The sequence below is a fragment of the Beauveria bassiana genome (genome assembly GCF_000280675.1).
Source record: "Beauveria bassiana ARSEF 2860 unplaced genomic scaffold BBA_S00020, whole genome shotgun sequence".
In the NCBI taxonomy this organism is placed as follows: Eukaryota; Fungi; Ascomycota; class Sordariomycetes; order Hypocreales; family Cordycipitaceae; genus Beauveria; species Beauveria bassiana.
In genome coordinates this window covers 183951-201688 of record NW_007930855.1, presented here as the reverse complement: position 1 = coordinate 201688, position 17738 = coordinate 183951, and the positions used below count along the sequence as shown (strand labels likewise).

The 17738-nt window shown below is 51.9% G+C and overlaps 6 protein-coding genes across 6 annotated transcripts; 4 read left to right on the top strand and 2 right to left on the bottom strand.

Moving 5' to 3' along the window:
• Positions 1-386: 386 nt before the first annotated feature.
• Positions 387-3124, bottom strand: BBA_06702 (high-temperature-induced dauer-formation protein; the record flags this gene model as incomplete). The annotated part of the gene is made up of 3 exons (XM_008601799.1): positions 387-2213; positions 2261-2974; positions 3029-3124. The coding sequence occupies 3 exons, from the start codon at positions 3122-3124 to the stop codon at positions 387-389; spliced, it is 2637 nt and encodes an 878-aa protein (XP_008600021.1).
• Positions 3125-3433: 309 nt separating this feature from the next.
• BBA_06701 (mitochondrial membrane protein Pet127) lies at positions 3434-6109 on the top strand (the record flags this gene model as incomplete). Its single annotated transcript, XM_008601798.1, has 1 exon — positions 3434-6109. The coding sequence occupies one exon, from the start codon at positions 3434-3436 to the stop codon at positions 6107-6109; it is 2676 nt and encodes an 891-aa protein (XP_008600020.1).
• Positions 6110-7381: 1272 nt separating this feature from the next.
• BBA_06700 (alkaline serine protease AorO) lies at positions 7382-9549 on the top strand (the record flags this gene model as incomplete). The annotated part of the gene is made up of 5 exons (XM_008601797.1): positions 7382-7587; positions 7646-8034; positions 8108-8619; positions 8689-8975; positions 9096-9549. The coding sequence occupies 5 exons, from the start codon at positions 7382-7384 to the stop codon at positions 9547-9549; spliced, it is 1848 nt and encodes a 615-aa protein (XP_008600019.1).
• A 1128-nt stretch (positions 9550-10677) lies between these two features.
• Positions 10678-11874, top strand: BBA_06699 (uncharacterized protein; the record flags this gene model as incomplete). Its single annotated transcript, XM_008601796.1, has 1 exon — positions 10678-11874. One exon carries the CDS (start codon positions 10678-10680, stop codon positions 11872-11874), a length of 1197 nt encoding a protein of 398 aa, XP_008600018.1.
• Positions 11875-12868: 994 nt separating this feature from the next.
• BBA_06698 (sphingomyelin phosphodiesterase) lies at positions 12869-15093 on the top strand (the record flags this gene model as incomplete). Its single annotated transcript, XM_008601795.1, has 5 exons — positions 12869-13057; positions 13113-13199; positions 13275-13585; positions 13635-13843; positions 13895-15093. The coding sequence occupies 5 exons, from the start codon at positions 12869-12871 to the stop codon at positions 15091-15093; spliced, it is 1995 nt and encodes a 664-aa protein (XP_008600017.1).
• A 276-nt stretch (positions 15094-15369) lies between these two features.
• On the bottom strand, positions 15370-16756 carry BBA_06697 (arginine biosynthesis protein; the record flags this gene model as incomplete). Its single annotated transcript, XM_008601794.1, has 2 exons — positions 15370-16285; positions 16335-16756. The coding sequence occupies 2 exons, from the start codon at positions 16754-16756 to the stop codon at positions 15370-15372; spliced, it is 1338 nt and encodes a 445-aa protein (XP_008600016.1).
• Positions 16757-17738: the final 982 nt, after the last annotated feature.

Below are 17738 nucleotides of genomic sequence, written 5' to 3'. Positions count from 1 at the left end.
TGGACGGAGCTCAAACGTGGTGGTTGGGGTTTGGGGTGTTGCCTCACTTAAATTTAGCGCGAGCCTACTTTCGTCCTGCAGCTGCACCCCGCATCCACCGGTACTGCTGGCACTGTTGGTTGGGAAGAATACCACTCGGATTTAGAAAAGAAATTCTATGCTGAAGAAAAGAAAACAAAGAAAGAGAATTTGCATTGATAGCATCAAGTATTATGCAGGATCCTGCGATCAATACTGCTGGAATTGCCAGTTGAACAACGTGTTGATTAAACAAGGCTACCTTCCCTGACTATGTATGCTATTCTCAATTTGCGACAAGAGACTGGATGCACATAACGCCGAAAATGAAGTATAGACTGTGAAGCTAAATTGAAAACGGAGTATGCTCAGCTGCTCCCAGACTGCGGCGCATTGCTACCTGCTGCACCACTTGCACCGCTTGCACCGCCTCGCAGATTGATCTGCCCAATCCGGGAGACAATATTGCTGCCGACAGCGTCAACCGCACCTCGAGGCGAGGATAGTGATGGACCAGTGGGCGCAGTTTCTTGAATGCGGAACAGCTTGACAGCTGTCCCCGTCCATATACCGGAAGTTCCCTTGGCAATCTGCATCTCACTTGCATAGACGATGCCCCAGAGCATCGACTCGTACCAGCCTAGTGATAGCGGTGACCATTCAAAGGACTGTACCTTGATTGGCGATGCCTCGATACCGACAAGGTCAATTTCCCGTAGACGTTGCATATTTTCGGCAGAAAACATGTCCTGGCCGGCCTTCCGCGGCAGGAGACTTGTTACTTGCTGGATAACAGTGAGAAACGTGTGCAAAGGCAGTTCTGGAAGCCAGCTTTCTATCCAGTATGCTGATGGTTCAAAGGTGCCACTAGCACTCTGCCCAGCCGCAGAGTAAGCACCCAGACTTGTCGCGCTATTTTGTCGGGAAAAAGACCTCGAGCCAGCCGGCATCTTGCCTCTAGCCTTCTCTGACATGCCGCGCAGCTGCACGGGTACAGAGTCGTCGGCGTTTGGTATCGAGGATGTCTGCGACTGATTCTCGCTGGTAGTGGACGCAGCAGGAGTTGCTTGTGGCTCGTCATCGCTATCATCGTCATCGCCAACGGCGAATGCATTATCCTCGACAACTTCCCCCAGGTTGTGTGCTTGGCCTACAACCGGGCTTCTTGTAGGCTCCAAGCTATCGACCGATGTTCGTCGAGATGCAAAGCCAGTGGTATCTCCGTCTCCGCTTGTGTCTTTGCGTCGTCGATTCCTTCGCTCAATTTCTTGCAGGCCGCTCTCGAGCGTAAATGTTCTCAGACTCTCTATTGGCTTCTTGTTTTTGAGAATGGCCGCCACAAGTTGAGGATTTTCCTTATACTTGTGTTCGATGATTGTGCTGATGGACTCTAGTAGAGATCGCAGAAGAGGATGGTTGGTTTCATTGGCTAGAAGGAATGATGGCGAAGACATGAGAACAAAGAGGTGCATGAGTTGGGAGCTACCTGATGCGCTCAGATTCTCGACATATGGGGCAATGTTGTTGATGATTGCGAGAAGCGCCGGATAGATCGCAGTCAGTCCGCCTTGACTTGTAGTGATGAGAGTGTATATAGAGTGTATGAGAAAGTCGGCATAGGAGCCGTCAAATGAATTGATTCTGATACCGGGCGGGAGACTTTCCTGACCGACAAACTTTTTATTCAAATGAAGGCCAAAGTTCTTTTCCACGCTCATTGTCTGTAGCAAAAATGCGCACATACGGACAATGCCTTGCTTGGCCGGATCGTTTTTGTACTCGATGGCATAAAAAAGCGTCAAGACGATAAAGTCGTGCGCTCTGTCCGTGTCAATGACAAAGGCGCGGAATCTTTTGTTGCATTGTATCATTTCCCAGAACAACATCAGCATCTCTGCTGACAAATTTATTGACGCGTGAGTTCCGGGAAGATATGATGTTTTGTCTTGGAGGGGCTGCGTCAGGATCCGCGAAACGCCATCCACTATAAACTGAAAATCTTGGGGGCGATGCAGGCGTCCCAGGAAATGGCGATAATGATTCTTTCTCGAAGACGCATCAACGTGTTCAGGTACAGTATAGACGAGCGTCGCCAGCAGCAAGTGCAGTGACTGAGTCACGAGCAACTGCTTGGTGTCGCGAATTATAAGCGAGTTGTAGGGCACCCGCCAACTTGCAGGGTGATATTTGAGAGTCTTTCACGTGTTAGAAAAGTCCTCAAAGTGCTGCGCAGTTTGCCTACCGTGTTCAATAAAGAGCAGAGCACCGAGAGCACAACCTGCTTATCTGGGTTCGTGCATAGGTGTGTCAGAGTTCGCACTCCACTTTGCGTCAATGTTGGGCTGCTCATATATAGACCGCGACCTGCAAGAGCCAAGATCAACCTCAATAGCTCGCATCTATTGCTCTCAAACTCTTTTGTCGTTGGTACTGCAGTGTTGCAGCCCACGCCACTCTGCCATATCGCATACGTCACCTTTGGCCGACCGGGTTGCTGTTTGGGTATAGTGAATTCGGAAAAGAAAAGCATGTCAACCAAGGTATCAAGGAGCTCCTCAGCGAGTGGCTTTGCGTCTTCGAAATGCGTTTTGTCGCCTTCCGTCTCTTCCTTGTCGTCTCTCGATTCGTCAAACAGCACTTCGTTTGCGATGGCACCCTGGCGGGTTCTCCTCTTGCGGCTTCCCCAGAAAAACTGCTCCTCCCAGGGGTGAAGGGATTCTTTTTCATAGAGATAGGGTAGTACACGGGTCAAGACCCGGACGCAGTTGAGCGCTTCTCTCTCGGGTGCCAGATCATTGTCTGGAAAGGACGGGTGATGGCGGAGAACGAAGAGACGAGACGTCAAGGCGAGTATAAGAGTTTCGATATTCTCAAGGGCTTGGTCGCGACTTCTTCGAATATCGGCGGGGGAGAAAAGGCTGAATACATCCTCTGAAGACTCGGGAAGCTCCCAAAACTGTTCTCTTGGTTAACTAGGTGCTAAGCCACACAGCTGAACGAGTCGTCATACCGAAGTCCAGTATTCGTCGTCGGCTGGAATATTTCGCTCCTCGGAAAGCCGAAAGATCCCCCGCTTGAAGACAATCTTGGAGTCACTGGCCCCCATGATGCAATAGACAAAAGCCAGTTGTTATAATTTATGGCAGATTGTCGTCGGATGCAGCTCCAGTAGCATGCTTGACGCTAATGAGACAGGACTACGTGGATTTGGCGGAGCTGGGCCGCCAGGCCAATCACTAGCTGCCTTAGTTCTCCACTCCATTGTCGCCCAATACCAGCCGCCCAAAATCATCAATGCGACTGGGGATGTCGATATCGATAAGCTCCGTGAAGGTGCTGGAAATTTGCGCCAGTCGAGACTGAGCTCTGCAGTTCCTATAACACCGAATTCGCGAGAACCAGTATTTGCATCGCAATGCATCGTGCAAGATGCCGGGCGGCTGGCCAAGTGCGCTTTGCAAGCAGGCCAGTGTGTCTCGGCTCATGGCTCTCTCCAGGACGCGTCGCGCTCTTCGCCACTTCGCAGCCACGCAATGCGACAACATCGGAAAAGAACGCTGCCGAAGTGCCGGCCACCAGCAAAGAGGGAACGGCTTTTGGCTCCTGGTCCAGTCTCAAACAAAAACTACGACATACCCTGGCGCCATCGACAGAGGAATCTACGACATCGCCTTCAGAGTCTCTAGAACCCGAGGCCGAGCAAACACCCAATTCACCGTCAAAGTCTGCGTCAAAGTCCAGCAAGCCTGCCAAGTCTAGCAAGTCTTCTAAGACATCCAAGTCCTCCAAGGCCTCGAAACCCGCCAGAGCTACGAAAACTGCCAAACCTACGAAAATCGCCAAAGCTGCTAAATCCGCCAAGTCAGTAAAGAAGGGTGTCAAGAAGACGAAAGAATTGGTCGAATTCGAAATCATAACTCCCAAGGCTTTGGAGCTGAAACCAATCGATCAAGAGACACGCGAGATTCCAATGCTGAGCTACGGCCTCGACCGCGTACTCTTCAATGGTGGCGTGTATCGAATGCAAGATGCCCGAACAAACGTTTATAATTTCGATCCGTACCTCGCGTCCATCATGCCAGTGGACGAGTTCGATTACGACGCTCTCAAGGAATATGTCACGTCATCCAAGGATAACAAGCTCAACGATCTCGCGAAGCAGCATGGTAAAAAGTACAGTGGTTCCACCTCGAGCATGACGGCTATTCTCTCCCACCTTCATTTCCTCATCTCTGCTTGGAGATCTCCCAATCTCGATCACTTATCAAGAGGGTGGACCCCGGAGTCTCACAACTTCACCATGTTGACCAGAGGTCCGGTTGCCGCGTTCATAAAATACAATGACGGAGCGTACTCTATCGATTCCGACAAAGAATATGACCACGAGAATATACTGAGCACACTCGGAAAATCTATGGAAAAGCTACTCACGCTCCCGAAAGAAGAATACGAAAAGTACAGAAAGACAAAATCCCACGAATTGACCGAGGAAGAAAAGAACGCAGACGAGGCATATCACTATACTACCTTTGGCGATTTTATGATGCGATCGCAACTGGACGCTCACGACCCAAGATTGCCCGGCACTGGCGTTTTCGACCTCAAGACAAGAGCCGTTGTGACCGTTCGAATGGATGTTCAGGGGCATGAAAAGGGTGTCGGCTACGAAATTCGAAAGCAATTCGGCCAGTGGGAATCCTTTGAAAGAGAATACTACGACTTGATTCGATCTGCGTTTATTAAATACTCCCTTCAAGTTCGCATGGGACGTATGGATGGCATTTTTGTCGCGTACCACAACACGCAGAGAATCTTTGGTTTCCAGTATATCTCTCTGCCAGAAATGGATCATGCTATTCACGGGCAATCGGATACAACGCTAGGCGACCAAGAGTTCAAAGCCAGTCTATCAATGTTGAATGATCTACTAGACAGAGCTACGAAGAAATTTCCGGCGAGGTCATTGAGGGTCCATGTAGAGACTCGACCAACGAACGACCCCATGACATACTTCTTTGTGGAGCCTGTTACTGATGAGGAGATGCAAAGAATCCAAGATTTCAAGAAGGCATCAGTGGACAAACTGAAGGAGGAGATTGACGAACTAAGTAGCCAGGAAATGGCTGCTGAGATTGGCGCTACTGAGAATGACGTTGCTGGAATTGCCGCTCCCGAAGCTCTCGCTGCCGAATCTGTTGTTACCGAAGCTACCGCCGCGGATGAGAGTGAAAATGCTGAAGAGTCGGAATCTGCTGAGGAAGACGATATGGACCAGGAGTTCCAAAACGAAATAGCATGGCAGGAAGTCATGGACCGCGTCAGCGAGGCAGTGGACAGCGAATCCCTGGGTATACGTTCTGTACGGGACGCTGTTCAAGATGCGTTGACTCACGGCGGTCTATTGGAAGGCAAAACGGAAGTGGAAAGCACGAAACACATTGACGATTTAGTGGCTGCCCTGACAGCACACTCCCAAGAGAGCAAAGAGTTGCAGAGCGCCTCCGAGGAAGAGCCAGTCGATGCTCAAACCGGCGATGAGACGCCGCTGAAGGATTTACTCTTGCGCGTGACAGAGGGTATTGACGAAAACACGGCCAATCTCAACGATTTCCAGCGCATTTTTGCTGGCTTATCCGAAAAGCCCGCTGCGGACGAAACTGTCGACTCAGAGGACTCAGAGGCTGACGCCGACGCCGACGCCGACGTCGCCGAGACGAGCCAGAACACGCCCAAAGAAGAGTCCTCGAAAGAGCTACTCGGCCTCTACCTCACCATCCGCAACAAGGTGGACGGCAAGTTCGTCCCCCGTCCAGAGCGCCTAGGTCCCAACAGCGAATGGGAGGTGCAGTACGCCGTGCGAGAGATGAGCGACGATCGCGCCCAGCGGCTCTACAAACAAATCAAGACGCGCCGAAGGAAGATTCTTGATATTGACGCGGCCGAGCGCGCGTCGTCGTGGCATCGCATGTTTGAGGGCAGCCTGCCCGCTCTCAGCAAGAGCGGCGCGTCGTACCGCGCGGAACGCATGAAGGAGGAGGAGGAGGCGGGCATCCGCGTGGCCTGGGAGCGAGACCCGAGAACGTCCCCGTAGCGGATGATGGGAAGCGCATGGGGGGATGAAGCGCCTGCATTGGTCGAAATGGGCCGCGCTGGATCTTGTTGTTTTGTATAATGAAATGTGTACATTATTTTGTATTTCTCCACACAGTTGATGCCCTGTATCGTCCAACAGCTACACGCGGGCCAAGATACAAAAGCGATTTGATTATATTACTGTACAATGGTTTCCAATTCTAGCAGAACCGGTAGCCTCAGCTCTCGAAGAGTCGCAGTGCAAGCCGCCTTTTCTTACCCAGATTGCTTAACCCTCACATGTTTAGGCGCATTCATCGAAAGACAAAATTGAAGCATGCGAGCATGCGAGAATAAGGCGAGGTTGGCACTGACATGTCAGCTAAAAGTGACGACCGGATCTTACCGAATGATCCTTTCGCATCACAAGACTTGATAGAGGTGAGGGGAAGAGGACTCAACATTCGAGATCCATAGTTCTTCGTTAGCTTACTCAAATGCTATGTTCTCTGCTATTCTTCGTTATATCTTGTCTCTTCTTTTACCCCCAGTAGCGTCGGGACAATACTGAGCATGGGCAGACCACTTTCACGATGAACCTAGTAAGCACGCATTATTAGCAATTGTAGGCTGCGTGAGGCCAGCTTTGCCCCCCTCTCCACATTTGTCCGCCCGCGAAAGCCGAATAGCCCACCGTTGAAGTCACTAATTCGTTGAGAAATACGGTAATTAATTTTTGTTATGGAACTTTGGTGTCCGAGCTTTAGTTCGTGGACCCGGTTGACCTGCCGAAATCGTCCAACGCCGTTCGTAACACGCCTTGCCACTCTGATGCAATAGGTCAAGCGATTAGTAAAAAATTACACGCCGATGATCCCTGCACGTACCGAGATAAGGGGAGCTGATGGAGAAGAAATAACCCAGGGACGACTTTTGGTTTGTTGAGAAGAGTGCCCTATTATCCGATGTAGCATCGGCGCTATCAAGACAATACGAGGAACGGAAGTGTTTATGTGGGGAGAAGGTCTAAAATCTACAAGGTCTGTTCAGAATAGGAAGCGATGCGGTAATACGAAGCTGCATTTGACAACTTAAAACAACCGGATATACGCATAGTTCAGTTGGGCTGATATGTGAGGCATGGGCCCCGGGGCGCCTGCAACTGACCGTTAATTCCCAACGATGGCGACTATAAAGAGAACTACACTCCTCTCCCGTCAAGGAGACTAGTCCCGGGCTTGGTCACGCTCAGTAATTCGTGTGGCGTGAATTACAGATTCATCATCTCATCATGAAGCTCAGCTCGATTGTCGCGAGTGGCTTCATACAAGTATGCTTTGCAGCAGCACGGAGCAACTTCAAGATCCACGAACAGCGCCAAAACGTGCCATCGGAATTCTCCAAAACCCGAGAGGGCGATGCTTCAGCCCCTGTCAATGCCCGAATCGCTCTCAAGCAGAACAATATTGAGAGCGCCGAGACCTTGATACACGAGCTGTATGTAGTCATATGCTTGGCAAAGCAGAGAATCCTGCAGAGGCTAAAATTTCAGCAGCTCCAATCCAGACTCGCCAAAGTTTGGGCAGCATCTTTCCCCTGAAGAGATCACGAACCTCTTTGCCTCGAGCAACGAAACAATCGACAGCGTGCGTCAGTGGCTCATTACATCCGGCGTACCATCCGGATCTATTCAAGTTCCCCCTTCAAAGACCTGGATTCATTTCAACACCACAGTTGGAGAATTGGGACAACTGCTTCAAACTCAGTATCACGAATACACCAGCAGAAACTCAAAAGGTGTCTATCTAGGCACCGAGTCTTATAGCCTGCCGAAAAACATCTCGCCTCTGGTCGATTTCATTTTGCCGGCTACCTCATTCACCCAAATACCGAGATCTGCCGTCTTCATGAACAAATTGCAGAGTAATGTCACTGTAGACCCAGGTCAGTCTTCAAAAAAAGGCCTACAGAGGCTATCACACAATATTTTAGAATTCAACTAATAATCTTGTTATAGACTCCTTGGAAACATGTGACAAGAATATAACTCCAAAGTGCATCAGGGCTTTATACGGTATTCCTGTTGCTACTCTCAAGGACAAAAGCAACGCCCTGGGTGTGTTTGAGACTGACGACATGTCCCACAGCCAAGAAGACATTGACCAGTTCTATCGCGACATGAAGCTGGATATCCCTCAGGGCTTCGGGCCTGAGACTGTGAGCATCAATGGTGGAATAGGGCCTGTGCCGCAGAAGGATGCTGGTGTCGAGGCGGACCTAGACATGCAAATTGCGCAGCCACTCATCTACCCGCAGAAGATCCTCAACTACCAGGTCAAATACTCATACAGCAACACCACAAACTTTAACTACGTCTTCAACGATTTTCTCGACGCCTTTTCCGGACCTTTTTGCAAGGATAACGGCAACGAGGGCAGTGGAAAGCAGTGCAACAAGTTGGCAATCCCCCATGTCCTGTCCATATCCTGGGGCGTTCGCGAGGACCCAAGTTTGGTCAGCTTTCACAAGGTATCAACGCGATTAGAGCCCCAAACCCAAGACAAAAAAAAAACATCGGGAAGCTGACCAAATCTCAAGCGTCAATGCACAGAATGGATGAAACTCGGCCTAGCTGGTACGAGTGTTTTCGTGTCCAGCAGCGACTGGGGCGCTCAAGACGGCAACCAATGCTACGGCTCCAGGCACGACATCTTTGTTCCAAACGGCGTCTGTACCTGCCCCTATATCACGGGCGTGGGGGGCACTTTGTTGCCTGAAGGCAGAAAAATTGGCGATAACGAGACTGCTTCCAAGAGTTACGCCAGTGGCGGCGGTTTCAGCAACATCTTTCCCGTACCAGCTTGGCAGAAGACTGCCATGTCAAAGTAAGCACAAGATCTCCCCCCCCCCAAGAAATCGCCAGAAACCCCCCCCTCGAACACGAATTGTGCCCAAAGAAAAAAAAATTCGACTCCGAACATTTAGCTAAACTGGCAAACTGTTAGCTATTTCTCCAAACATGCCCCGAGTTATGAGTTTTACAACATTACGGATGGCAAAGTGCCCGATTCCGGCCACGGCATATACAATCGTGGTGGCCGCGGCTTTCCCGACATTAGCGCAACCAGTGAGAATGGATACACCATCTACCGAGGCGAGTACAGCAGCGGCTCCGGGACATCCATGGCCACTCCCATCGTTGCGTCCATGTTCAACCTCATCAACGAAGAGCGCCTCAAGGCTGGCAAACCCTCGCTCGGCTTCATTAATCCCGCCCTGTATAAGCTGTTCGAAAAGGGCGGATTCTATAATGATATCACAGAGGGGGATCAGTTTACTAGGCTGGGCTACAATTGCGAAACGATCGGTGGCTTCTCGGCCGTGCCTGGCTGGGATCCTGTCACGGGTGTTGGTACGCCGAAATACGGCGCGATCCGCGACTATTTTGTCAACTTGTAGCATGCCCATTTCCTGCTGGGGTTCTACACAGGGTTTTGAGGATAAAGAATAGTTTCAACGAGAAAAAAAGTAAAAAAAAAAAATGTTGGAATTGGCAGTGCTCGTTTGACCGTCACCCACTCCGAATCCGCCACCAAGTACAAATTAGCCATGGCCATCGTATCGTCAGACGTAGCTGCGCAGGGCCAACTAACAAAGCGGTAACTTGGAAACTCGGCGATTCGCTGAAGAAAAAAAGAAAGAAAAAGAAAGACCGACTGAATCAATTACATGAACTCGTTAGGTTTCTTTTTCGTCCTTTGATATAAGCTCACCGGCCATCGCCCGCGCCAAGGCTGGACGCCCTTACGAGCCTACCAATATGAAATTCTCGGCGCTACATAGGTACCTAGACATGGATTTCCCGTCTCCACTGCGGAGCACTTTACAACACTAACCCCCGCCCCCATACCGCTCCAGGGGGGGAGGGGGGGGGCTAAAAAAGCTGGCCCGTCCTCATAATGCACTACACCAGCACCTTGGAGAAACAGAAGGAGATGAAAATGATAGAATATAGCTAGAGTTTATATAAATTATCCTGAGTTGACTTTTTTATACTAAAAGCTATTTTCTAGAATGAATAGATGGTAAATAAAAAGCTAATCTTACTTTATGACAACCTCATTACTACTGTCTCTTTATATCCAACATTAGCTGGGTCCTGTAGTGGTTATCAAGTCGTATCCAGACTGCGATGGCTTCAGTCTCAATATACACTTCGCAGCCACAAAGCCTTTTTTTTTTCCGAAGGGCGCCTTATAAATAATCTGTATTCTCCCCCGCCAAACTCACTGGTAGAAAACCCTTTCTTTCATCTCGACTCACTACGTATACACTTCGCAGCCACAAAACCTTTTTGTTCCGAAGGGCGCCTTATCAATAATATGTATTCTCCCCCGCCAAACTCACTGGTAGAAAACCCTTTCTTCCACCTCGCCTCAGCACCCAGTGCGACAACCTTTCACATCCTTGTTTATCAACATCTCGCATCCCCATCTATTCCACGCAAAGGTCCACCAACCTATCCTTTGCAGATTCTACGAACTACACAATCACCCAGTATCACACGTTCACGCCCTGATCTTTAAAATGAGGTATCGCAACGCCCCTCGGGGGTTCAAGATTTCGCACTGGCGCCATCTATACGATGCCTGCGTTTGCAGCATCGACCAAGTGAATCGCATAGCCGACAACGCAATTTTTGTCATCTTCGACGCTGAGCCCTGGGCCGAAGATAATGCCAAGGCGGCCGAGATTGGCATATCTATGCTACGGGTACCTAATTGCAGAAATGTCGCTGCCGTACCGACAACATTGACCGAATTTGCCCAAGAACATGGCATTGCAACGCATCGAATCCAGATCATCGGAAAGGAAAGGCCAAAAAAGGTCGAAGCGCACAGCTTCGGCCAAGAGCATCGCGTATCCTGTATTGATGTCGAGCAACACATCATCGGTCTCGTCGACTCTTATCGGGAAAAGATGGCATCTACCAGCGGACAAATTGTTTTCGTCGGTTTCGACCTCCGATTCGAGTTCCGGTTGATCTCAACTATATACACGAGATTAACAAACTACTTCACATCCTGGTTAGACGTCCAAGAGCTATCACGGCGTGCGAGCCGTGTGGAAATGCCAGGCTTGAGCGAGACTCTTAAAGCTTGCGGATTCGGCCTGCAAGACTCGAAAGATTTACATAGTTTGAACGGTCGACATAACGCAGCGACGGATACAGTCCGTGCAGCTGCTGTGTTGTATTACCTTTTAGCAAGAGACGACCACCAACAATTGCAGATTGCGACTTCCGACCGCAACGCCAGTATACTCTCTCGGAGGCGTCGAGCACAGCCTTCCAACAACCCCGAGGATCGAAAGCTCTGGAGAGGCGCGCGGCCAAATCCGAAAGAGCTTTACCCATACACTGCAAGGGTCAAGACCTCGACAGGGCATATTCTCGACCCCAAGGGCTTACTCGAGACCTTTGCGGAATATAATCCAGTTGCAGTTGGTATTGCCAAGCAAAGCATACATCGATACGGATGGGTCTGTCTGCCCAGCCTTTGCGTTCTTGAAGAATTTGTGCAACGTGTGAACGGCGCCGAGCATCCGCAAGGCGGTGAATGGATTGCAGTGTCAGATTATGATCCTGACATCCTCCCCGCCAACAATATGCGCGAACTCAAGGAAAGGCTGCACGCAAAGGCGGATGAGAAGCGTGAACAGCGCCGCCTAAAGCGGCTGGCCCACGAGACTGTTGCTCTATCAGAGGTTGAAGCGATACAGTGACGGGGTCACCCATGGAATACCATCACTTTTATTTGGACTGAATTGTTTTGAAAGTTTTTGGCCGCTTCACTGTGCGTTACACAAGCTATTAGTCTGGTAATGGTAGAGTAGGCCCAGGCGTGCCTCAATGAACAACTCGGAGTGCTCCTGAAAGCTTGGGTGGAAGTGGAATATGCATACTCTGCGCGAATATTCAGTTTCTTTTCTTTCTGTCTTTACCATGAATAGTTACGACATGCTACACCGTGTAAGTCAAGAATATGTAATAGAAACAAAGTCCCTATAGATGACGCGGATCATGTGTCTAAGGAGACTATAATTATATAGGGCAAAATAGCGCCTCACAGCTCTGTGTGGGGTCCACCACTTTTGCTGTGTGACAACACTAACAAGAGACTACATCCACTCTTTCTGCACCTACATAGCCACTCAGCTACGGTGGGTGTCGCCCAGGGCACGGGTGCTCGTACGGTCGTTTTCCACCGAGTACTCCGTGCTCCGTACGAGATTCGGAGACTTAAAAAAACAGGGTGGTCAATCATCGAAATTACAGCGCGGTATATGGGATATTTAGCTGGCAGTGTTGAGTGGATTGCCGGTGGGTGGTGGAGGCCCGTGGGTGCGTCCGCAGCCACACCACAAATGTCTTGGCCGTCAGCTCGAGCATCCGGCTTCCTTTTTCACACGGTAACCCCATCTCAGAGCTGCCCTTTTCGGTCAGCCGGCTCTGTGGTTTGCATGAATCTATTGGCGATGCTCCGCCGTGGAAGTTGAGGCCTACAAATAGCACTTGGTGGCTGCCATGTTTTCTTTGTTGGCGGCTGGAGGCTTAGTCCCCATCACGCGACAAGACCGTTATAAGTAGGCCGCGGCCGGCTTAAATCAACTTTATTTTTACTCCAACAGAGACCGCCTTTTTTTTTTGCCTCTCTTCTTTTTACCTTAGCTGCCTAGGAAGAACGCTGCCGCAACAGTTTGTTCCGCAAAAAACAAGATGCGCGTAGGTCATCTGGTCGCGCTGCTCGGCGCTACGGCCCCAATCATCACGGCGGCTCAAGGAGACCATCACCTGGCACCCCGTGCTGCTGAAGTGACGGCTTTGACGCAGTCTCTGAATCAGCCCGGTCTTGCCGGCGATATCTGGGATACAATCAAGGGAGTGGCGTCTTGTGCCGCCTGCCAGGTAAGGAAAGGGCCTGCTCCTCTACGTGTTGAGCTTGGACTAACAAACAGCACAGGGCATATTGGGGTTGCTGAAAGGCATCGCTTTTTTCGGCGAGGCCGCCTTTATCAATACCGCAAAGATTGTTTGCAAAGTGAGCAAGGTAAGCCAAGCCTTCCTGCCAAAATATCACGGGCACGTCTTAAAGCCTGATTTTACACACACTGACCACATCTAGGTCGAAGATCCCGACGTGTGTGACGGCATCATGGAACTCGAAGGTCCGACCCTTGCGAGACTCGTTTGGGAGCTGAGTTTGTACGGACGAACCTCCAAGCTGTTCTGCGGCGCCGTTCTGGGTCTCTGTGACATGCCCGATTCGCTTAAACCAAAACTCAAGTTCCCCCCGAAGCCAGAGAACATGACAAGCGGCCGCCCGACCCCCAGCGGCAAGGAGCCGATTAAGGTTGTGCACTTTTCCGACATTCACATTGATCATCATTATACTCCGGGATCCAATACCCAGTGCAGCAAGCCCATTTGCTGTCGGTGAGTTTAGCATGGCACAAGAGTGCTCCATTGGACTTACAATGGACAGCGCGTACACCGAGAAAGATGCTCCTGGCACGACGGAAAATCCAGCCGGTCCTTTTGGAGACCACAAGTGCGACACCCCCGTCGATCTCGAGAGGAGCATGTACAGGGCTATCCAAGACATTGCTCCGGATGCTGCATTTACGCTCTTCACCGGTGATATCCCCGATCACACGATTTGGAATACGACCAAGAAATCCACCATCCATGATAGTGAGTCGTAGATTCTTCCTGTTGTGAGATGCACTGAACTGACACACCTAGTCAACCATGCCATGTCCATCATGAACAGTAACCTCGACACTGTGTACGGCACCGTTGGTAACCATGAGATATCCCCCGTCAACCTCTTTCCCTCTACCCAATACGCCAAGAAACAGACCAGCGCCAAATGGGTGTACGACCTGCTCGCCGACTACTGGACCGAGTGGACTGGTGACAGCGCACGCCAGGACATTTCCGAGATTGGGGCCTACTCTGCCAAATACCCGCACGGCAAGCTGCGCATCATCTCCATCAACACCAACCTGTACTACCGCCACAACTTTGAAGTATACCGCGACAAGACCGAGCGGGACCCCAACGGGCAGTTTCAGTGGCTCGTGCAGCAGCTCGACGAGGCCGAAAAGGCCGGCGACCGCGCCTACATCCTGGGTCACATGCCCATGGGCGACATGGACGCGCTGCGAGACGGCTCCCGCGCCTTTGACCAAATCGTCAACCGCTACGCCGACACCATTGCCGCCATGTTCTTTGGCCACACCCACGTCGACCACTTTGAGCTGCACTACAGCGACTACAAGAACCGCGACTTTAGTAACGCCCGCGCCGTGTCCTACATTGCGCCGTCGCTGACGCCCACCTCGGGCATGCCCGCCTTTCGCGTCTACTCGGTCGACCCGGACACCTTTGCCGTGCTCGACTCGGTGCAGTACGCCGCCGACATGACGCGCGCCGACTACCAGACCGCCGGCCCCACGTGGACGCGGTACTACTCCGCCAAGGACGTCTACGGCCCGCTGGTGCACCCGCCGCTGACCGACAACGACGCCGCCGTCGAGCTCACGCCCGCGTTTTGGCACAACGTCACCGTCGCGTTCGCCGCCGACGAGGCCGTCTTTGACCAGTACATGCAGCGCAAGAGCCGCGGCTGGAAGCACCAGCCCTGCGCCGACGACTGCGCCCGCGTCGAGGTCTGCATGCTGCGCGGGGGCCGCGCCGAAGACAACTGCTACAAGCCAAAGCCGGGCATCAGCCTGCGCAGGCGCGTCGGCCTCCTGACTAGGCGCACCGACATGGGCAACAATGCGCACGACGACTGCGGCGCGTCGGCGAGCGTGGCCATGCTCGACAGCATAGCGTCTAATAAGGAGGTGCTGGAGAAGCTCAAGGAGATTTTTGACGAGATGGGTGCAAAGGCGGGCGCCAAGTCGTTTGACCCGGAAAAGGGATGGCTGTTTTGAGTATGTACCTACTTTGTGCGATTGAAGCTTTTGGGGGCTGAAGAGAGGGCGTGTGGCGTTGGCGGGAGGGAGGGGGGGGGGGGCAGGGGGGTTGATTGGAAGGCGTCGTCGATTTATCAGGGCATAATCTAGACGAGGTTCAGACTCGAGATTTAAGCGATAGAAGACTTATTGAGTTAAAAAGTGTTGACTAAAGCATATGATCCAAACACTTTTCTTCTTTTGAATTTCACAAATTGCTATTGATCCCAAAAAACGCCAGCGTGCTCTAGCATTTTACGTGCGGTAATCGCCATTGATGGTGACATAGTCGTGGCTAAAGTCACAGGTCCAGTGCGTTGTGCTCTTGTCGCCTGTTCCTAGTCGGACAAGAATCTCCAAGTCCTCCATTTCCAGAATCTCACTGGCACGGGCCTCGTCAACCTGCTCAGGCTCGCCATTCACGAGTAATTTGAGCTCCGCTGATCCATCCGTAGGAATAAACGAGACATTCGTCTTCTCTGGGGAAATGTCTTCGGCTTCCTTTGGCGCATGTGTGGGGGGCGTGATCAGGGCGTAGCCGGCCGCGCACAGGATGCGGCCCCAGTTGGCGTCTTTGCCGTAGAGGGCTGTCTTGACAAGAGGCGAGAGGGCAATAGAGCGGGCAACCTGGCGTGCGCCATCCTCGGTGGCGGCATCAACCACGCGAATCGTGACAAACTTCGTCGCGCCCTCGCCGTCGCGCACAATATACTTTGCAAGGTCAGCGGAGAAGTCGGTCAGCACAGTGCGGAAGGCATCGTAGTCGGCCGACTGCTCCGAGGCCACCTCGGCGCCACCCGCGGCACCATTCGCGAGCAGAGCCACGGTGTCGTTTGTCGACGTGTCACCATCGACGGTGATGGAGTTGAAAGAGCGGTCGACGGCGTGGCGCAGTAGAGGAGTCATGATGGCGGGCGCAACGGGGGCGTCGGTGGCGAGAATGGTCAGCAGCGTGGCCATGTTGGGGGCCAGCATGCCGGCTCCCTTGGTCATGCCAGCGATGCGGTACTCAATCCCAGGAGAAGAGGGAAGCTTAAAAGTGCGGGACAGGAGCTTGGGAAACGTGTCTGTCGTGCAGATGGCCTTGGCACAACTGAGCCAGTGCTTGTGGGAGTCGCCAGCCTGGTGACAGGCGACGGGAATATGGTCTATAATTTTTTGAATGGGAAGCCTACCACGATTAGCCATTGAACGCTACATTGGCAAATTCGCACGCATACCTCTGCCCGATGACGCCAGTACTCATGACAATGGTCGAGTCCTCGGCTCCTACGCGCTGATCCGTCGTCTGCGCCATACTAGCCGCGTCCTCCAGGCCTCCGATGCCGGTGACGGCGTTGGCATTGCCCGAGTTGACAATGACGCTGCGCAGGCCGGCATTGCCCTTTGTCTGGAGCAGCTTGCGGCTGAAGCTGACGGGGGCGGCCTGGAACTTGTTCTTGGTGAAGACGGCGGCGGCAGCGGCTGGCCTGTCCGAGGTGACGAGGGCCAGGTCGGGCTTGCTCGTGTTGCCGGGCTTGACGCCGACATAGACGCCCGAGGCCTGGAAGCCCCTGGGGTAGGTGCCGGTCGAGGGCACGTACTTGGCCTTGGCGGGCGGAATGGCGCCGCTGAGGCTCGAATATGCGCGTGTGAATCGCATGGCTTGGTCTCAACGGAAATTGGATCGTGGTGTGGCGGTGGTGAAAAGACGCATATCAGCGTGTAGAAGATGGCAAACGGCGCAGCTGTGTGATGAGTGGGTGGGCTCTGGCTCGGCAGCTGCCAGCCCATCTGCAGTCGGCCTATGCTCGGCGGTGACTTGCAAACGGGTTGCTGAAAGGTACGCATCAGTGGGTAATTTTTCCAAGTTTCGGCTTGGCCTTAGAGGCCTAGACAGAGATCGAAAATTTGATGTTTACCAAAACATAATTGCCAATATATACCTCATGTCTACAACAGAGTAAATTCATTGTTCAGACACACAAAGACTGTGACAGCTTCTGCGAACAAGTAGGCGCTAGGAAGCACTGAGCTAGCTCACAGTCATCCAGGCACCTGCAGCTATTACCGCAAGTGCAAGTGGCACCATACCTAATTGGGACGACTCGCAATTTCGCGCTTGGCCCGTGCTTGTCGCCTCAGGCAGCCGGGCCGCCTTTTGTACTGATGACTATAAAGTCTCGCGTCGCCGCCGCCTGGTTTCGTCTTTTTTCTTCCTTTCTTCTCCATCCCAGTGCACGGGCGTTTTCCTTCTCCGTGAAGCGATAAGCTGAGAGAGGAATTTTGCTAGTTGAAAACTATAACAGACCACTCTTTTCTGGATTTATCCGGGAAAGGAATTTTTGCAACCCTACTGTTTGTCACGCAGACAAAGTCTTTTCTATCTTTCATTGCGGCCGATCCCTGGCGGAACGACGTGAAGAAGGACAAATGAAGGCGAACGATGTACATATGAAACAATACGAAAGAGATAGATAGGCTGTCATCAAGCGCAGTAAGGGTTTGATGCCTAGTTGGATTGTCGCGTGCTTGGGCTTGATGAAAAATTTGAGCATCGCAAGTCGGCGCCGCGTCACAAGCTGATGTTGTGTCTGACTACTCCGTAACTTGGTTGATTTACAACTTCCAGACGGTTCGCGCAC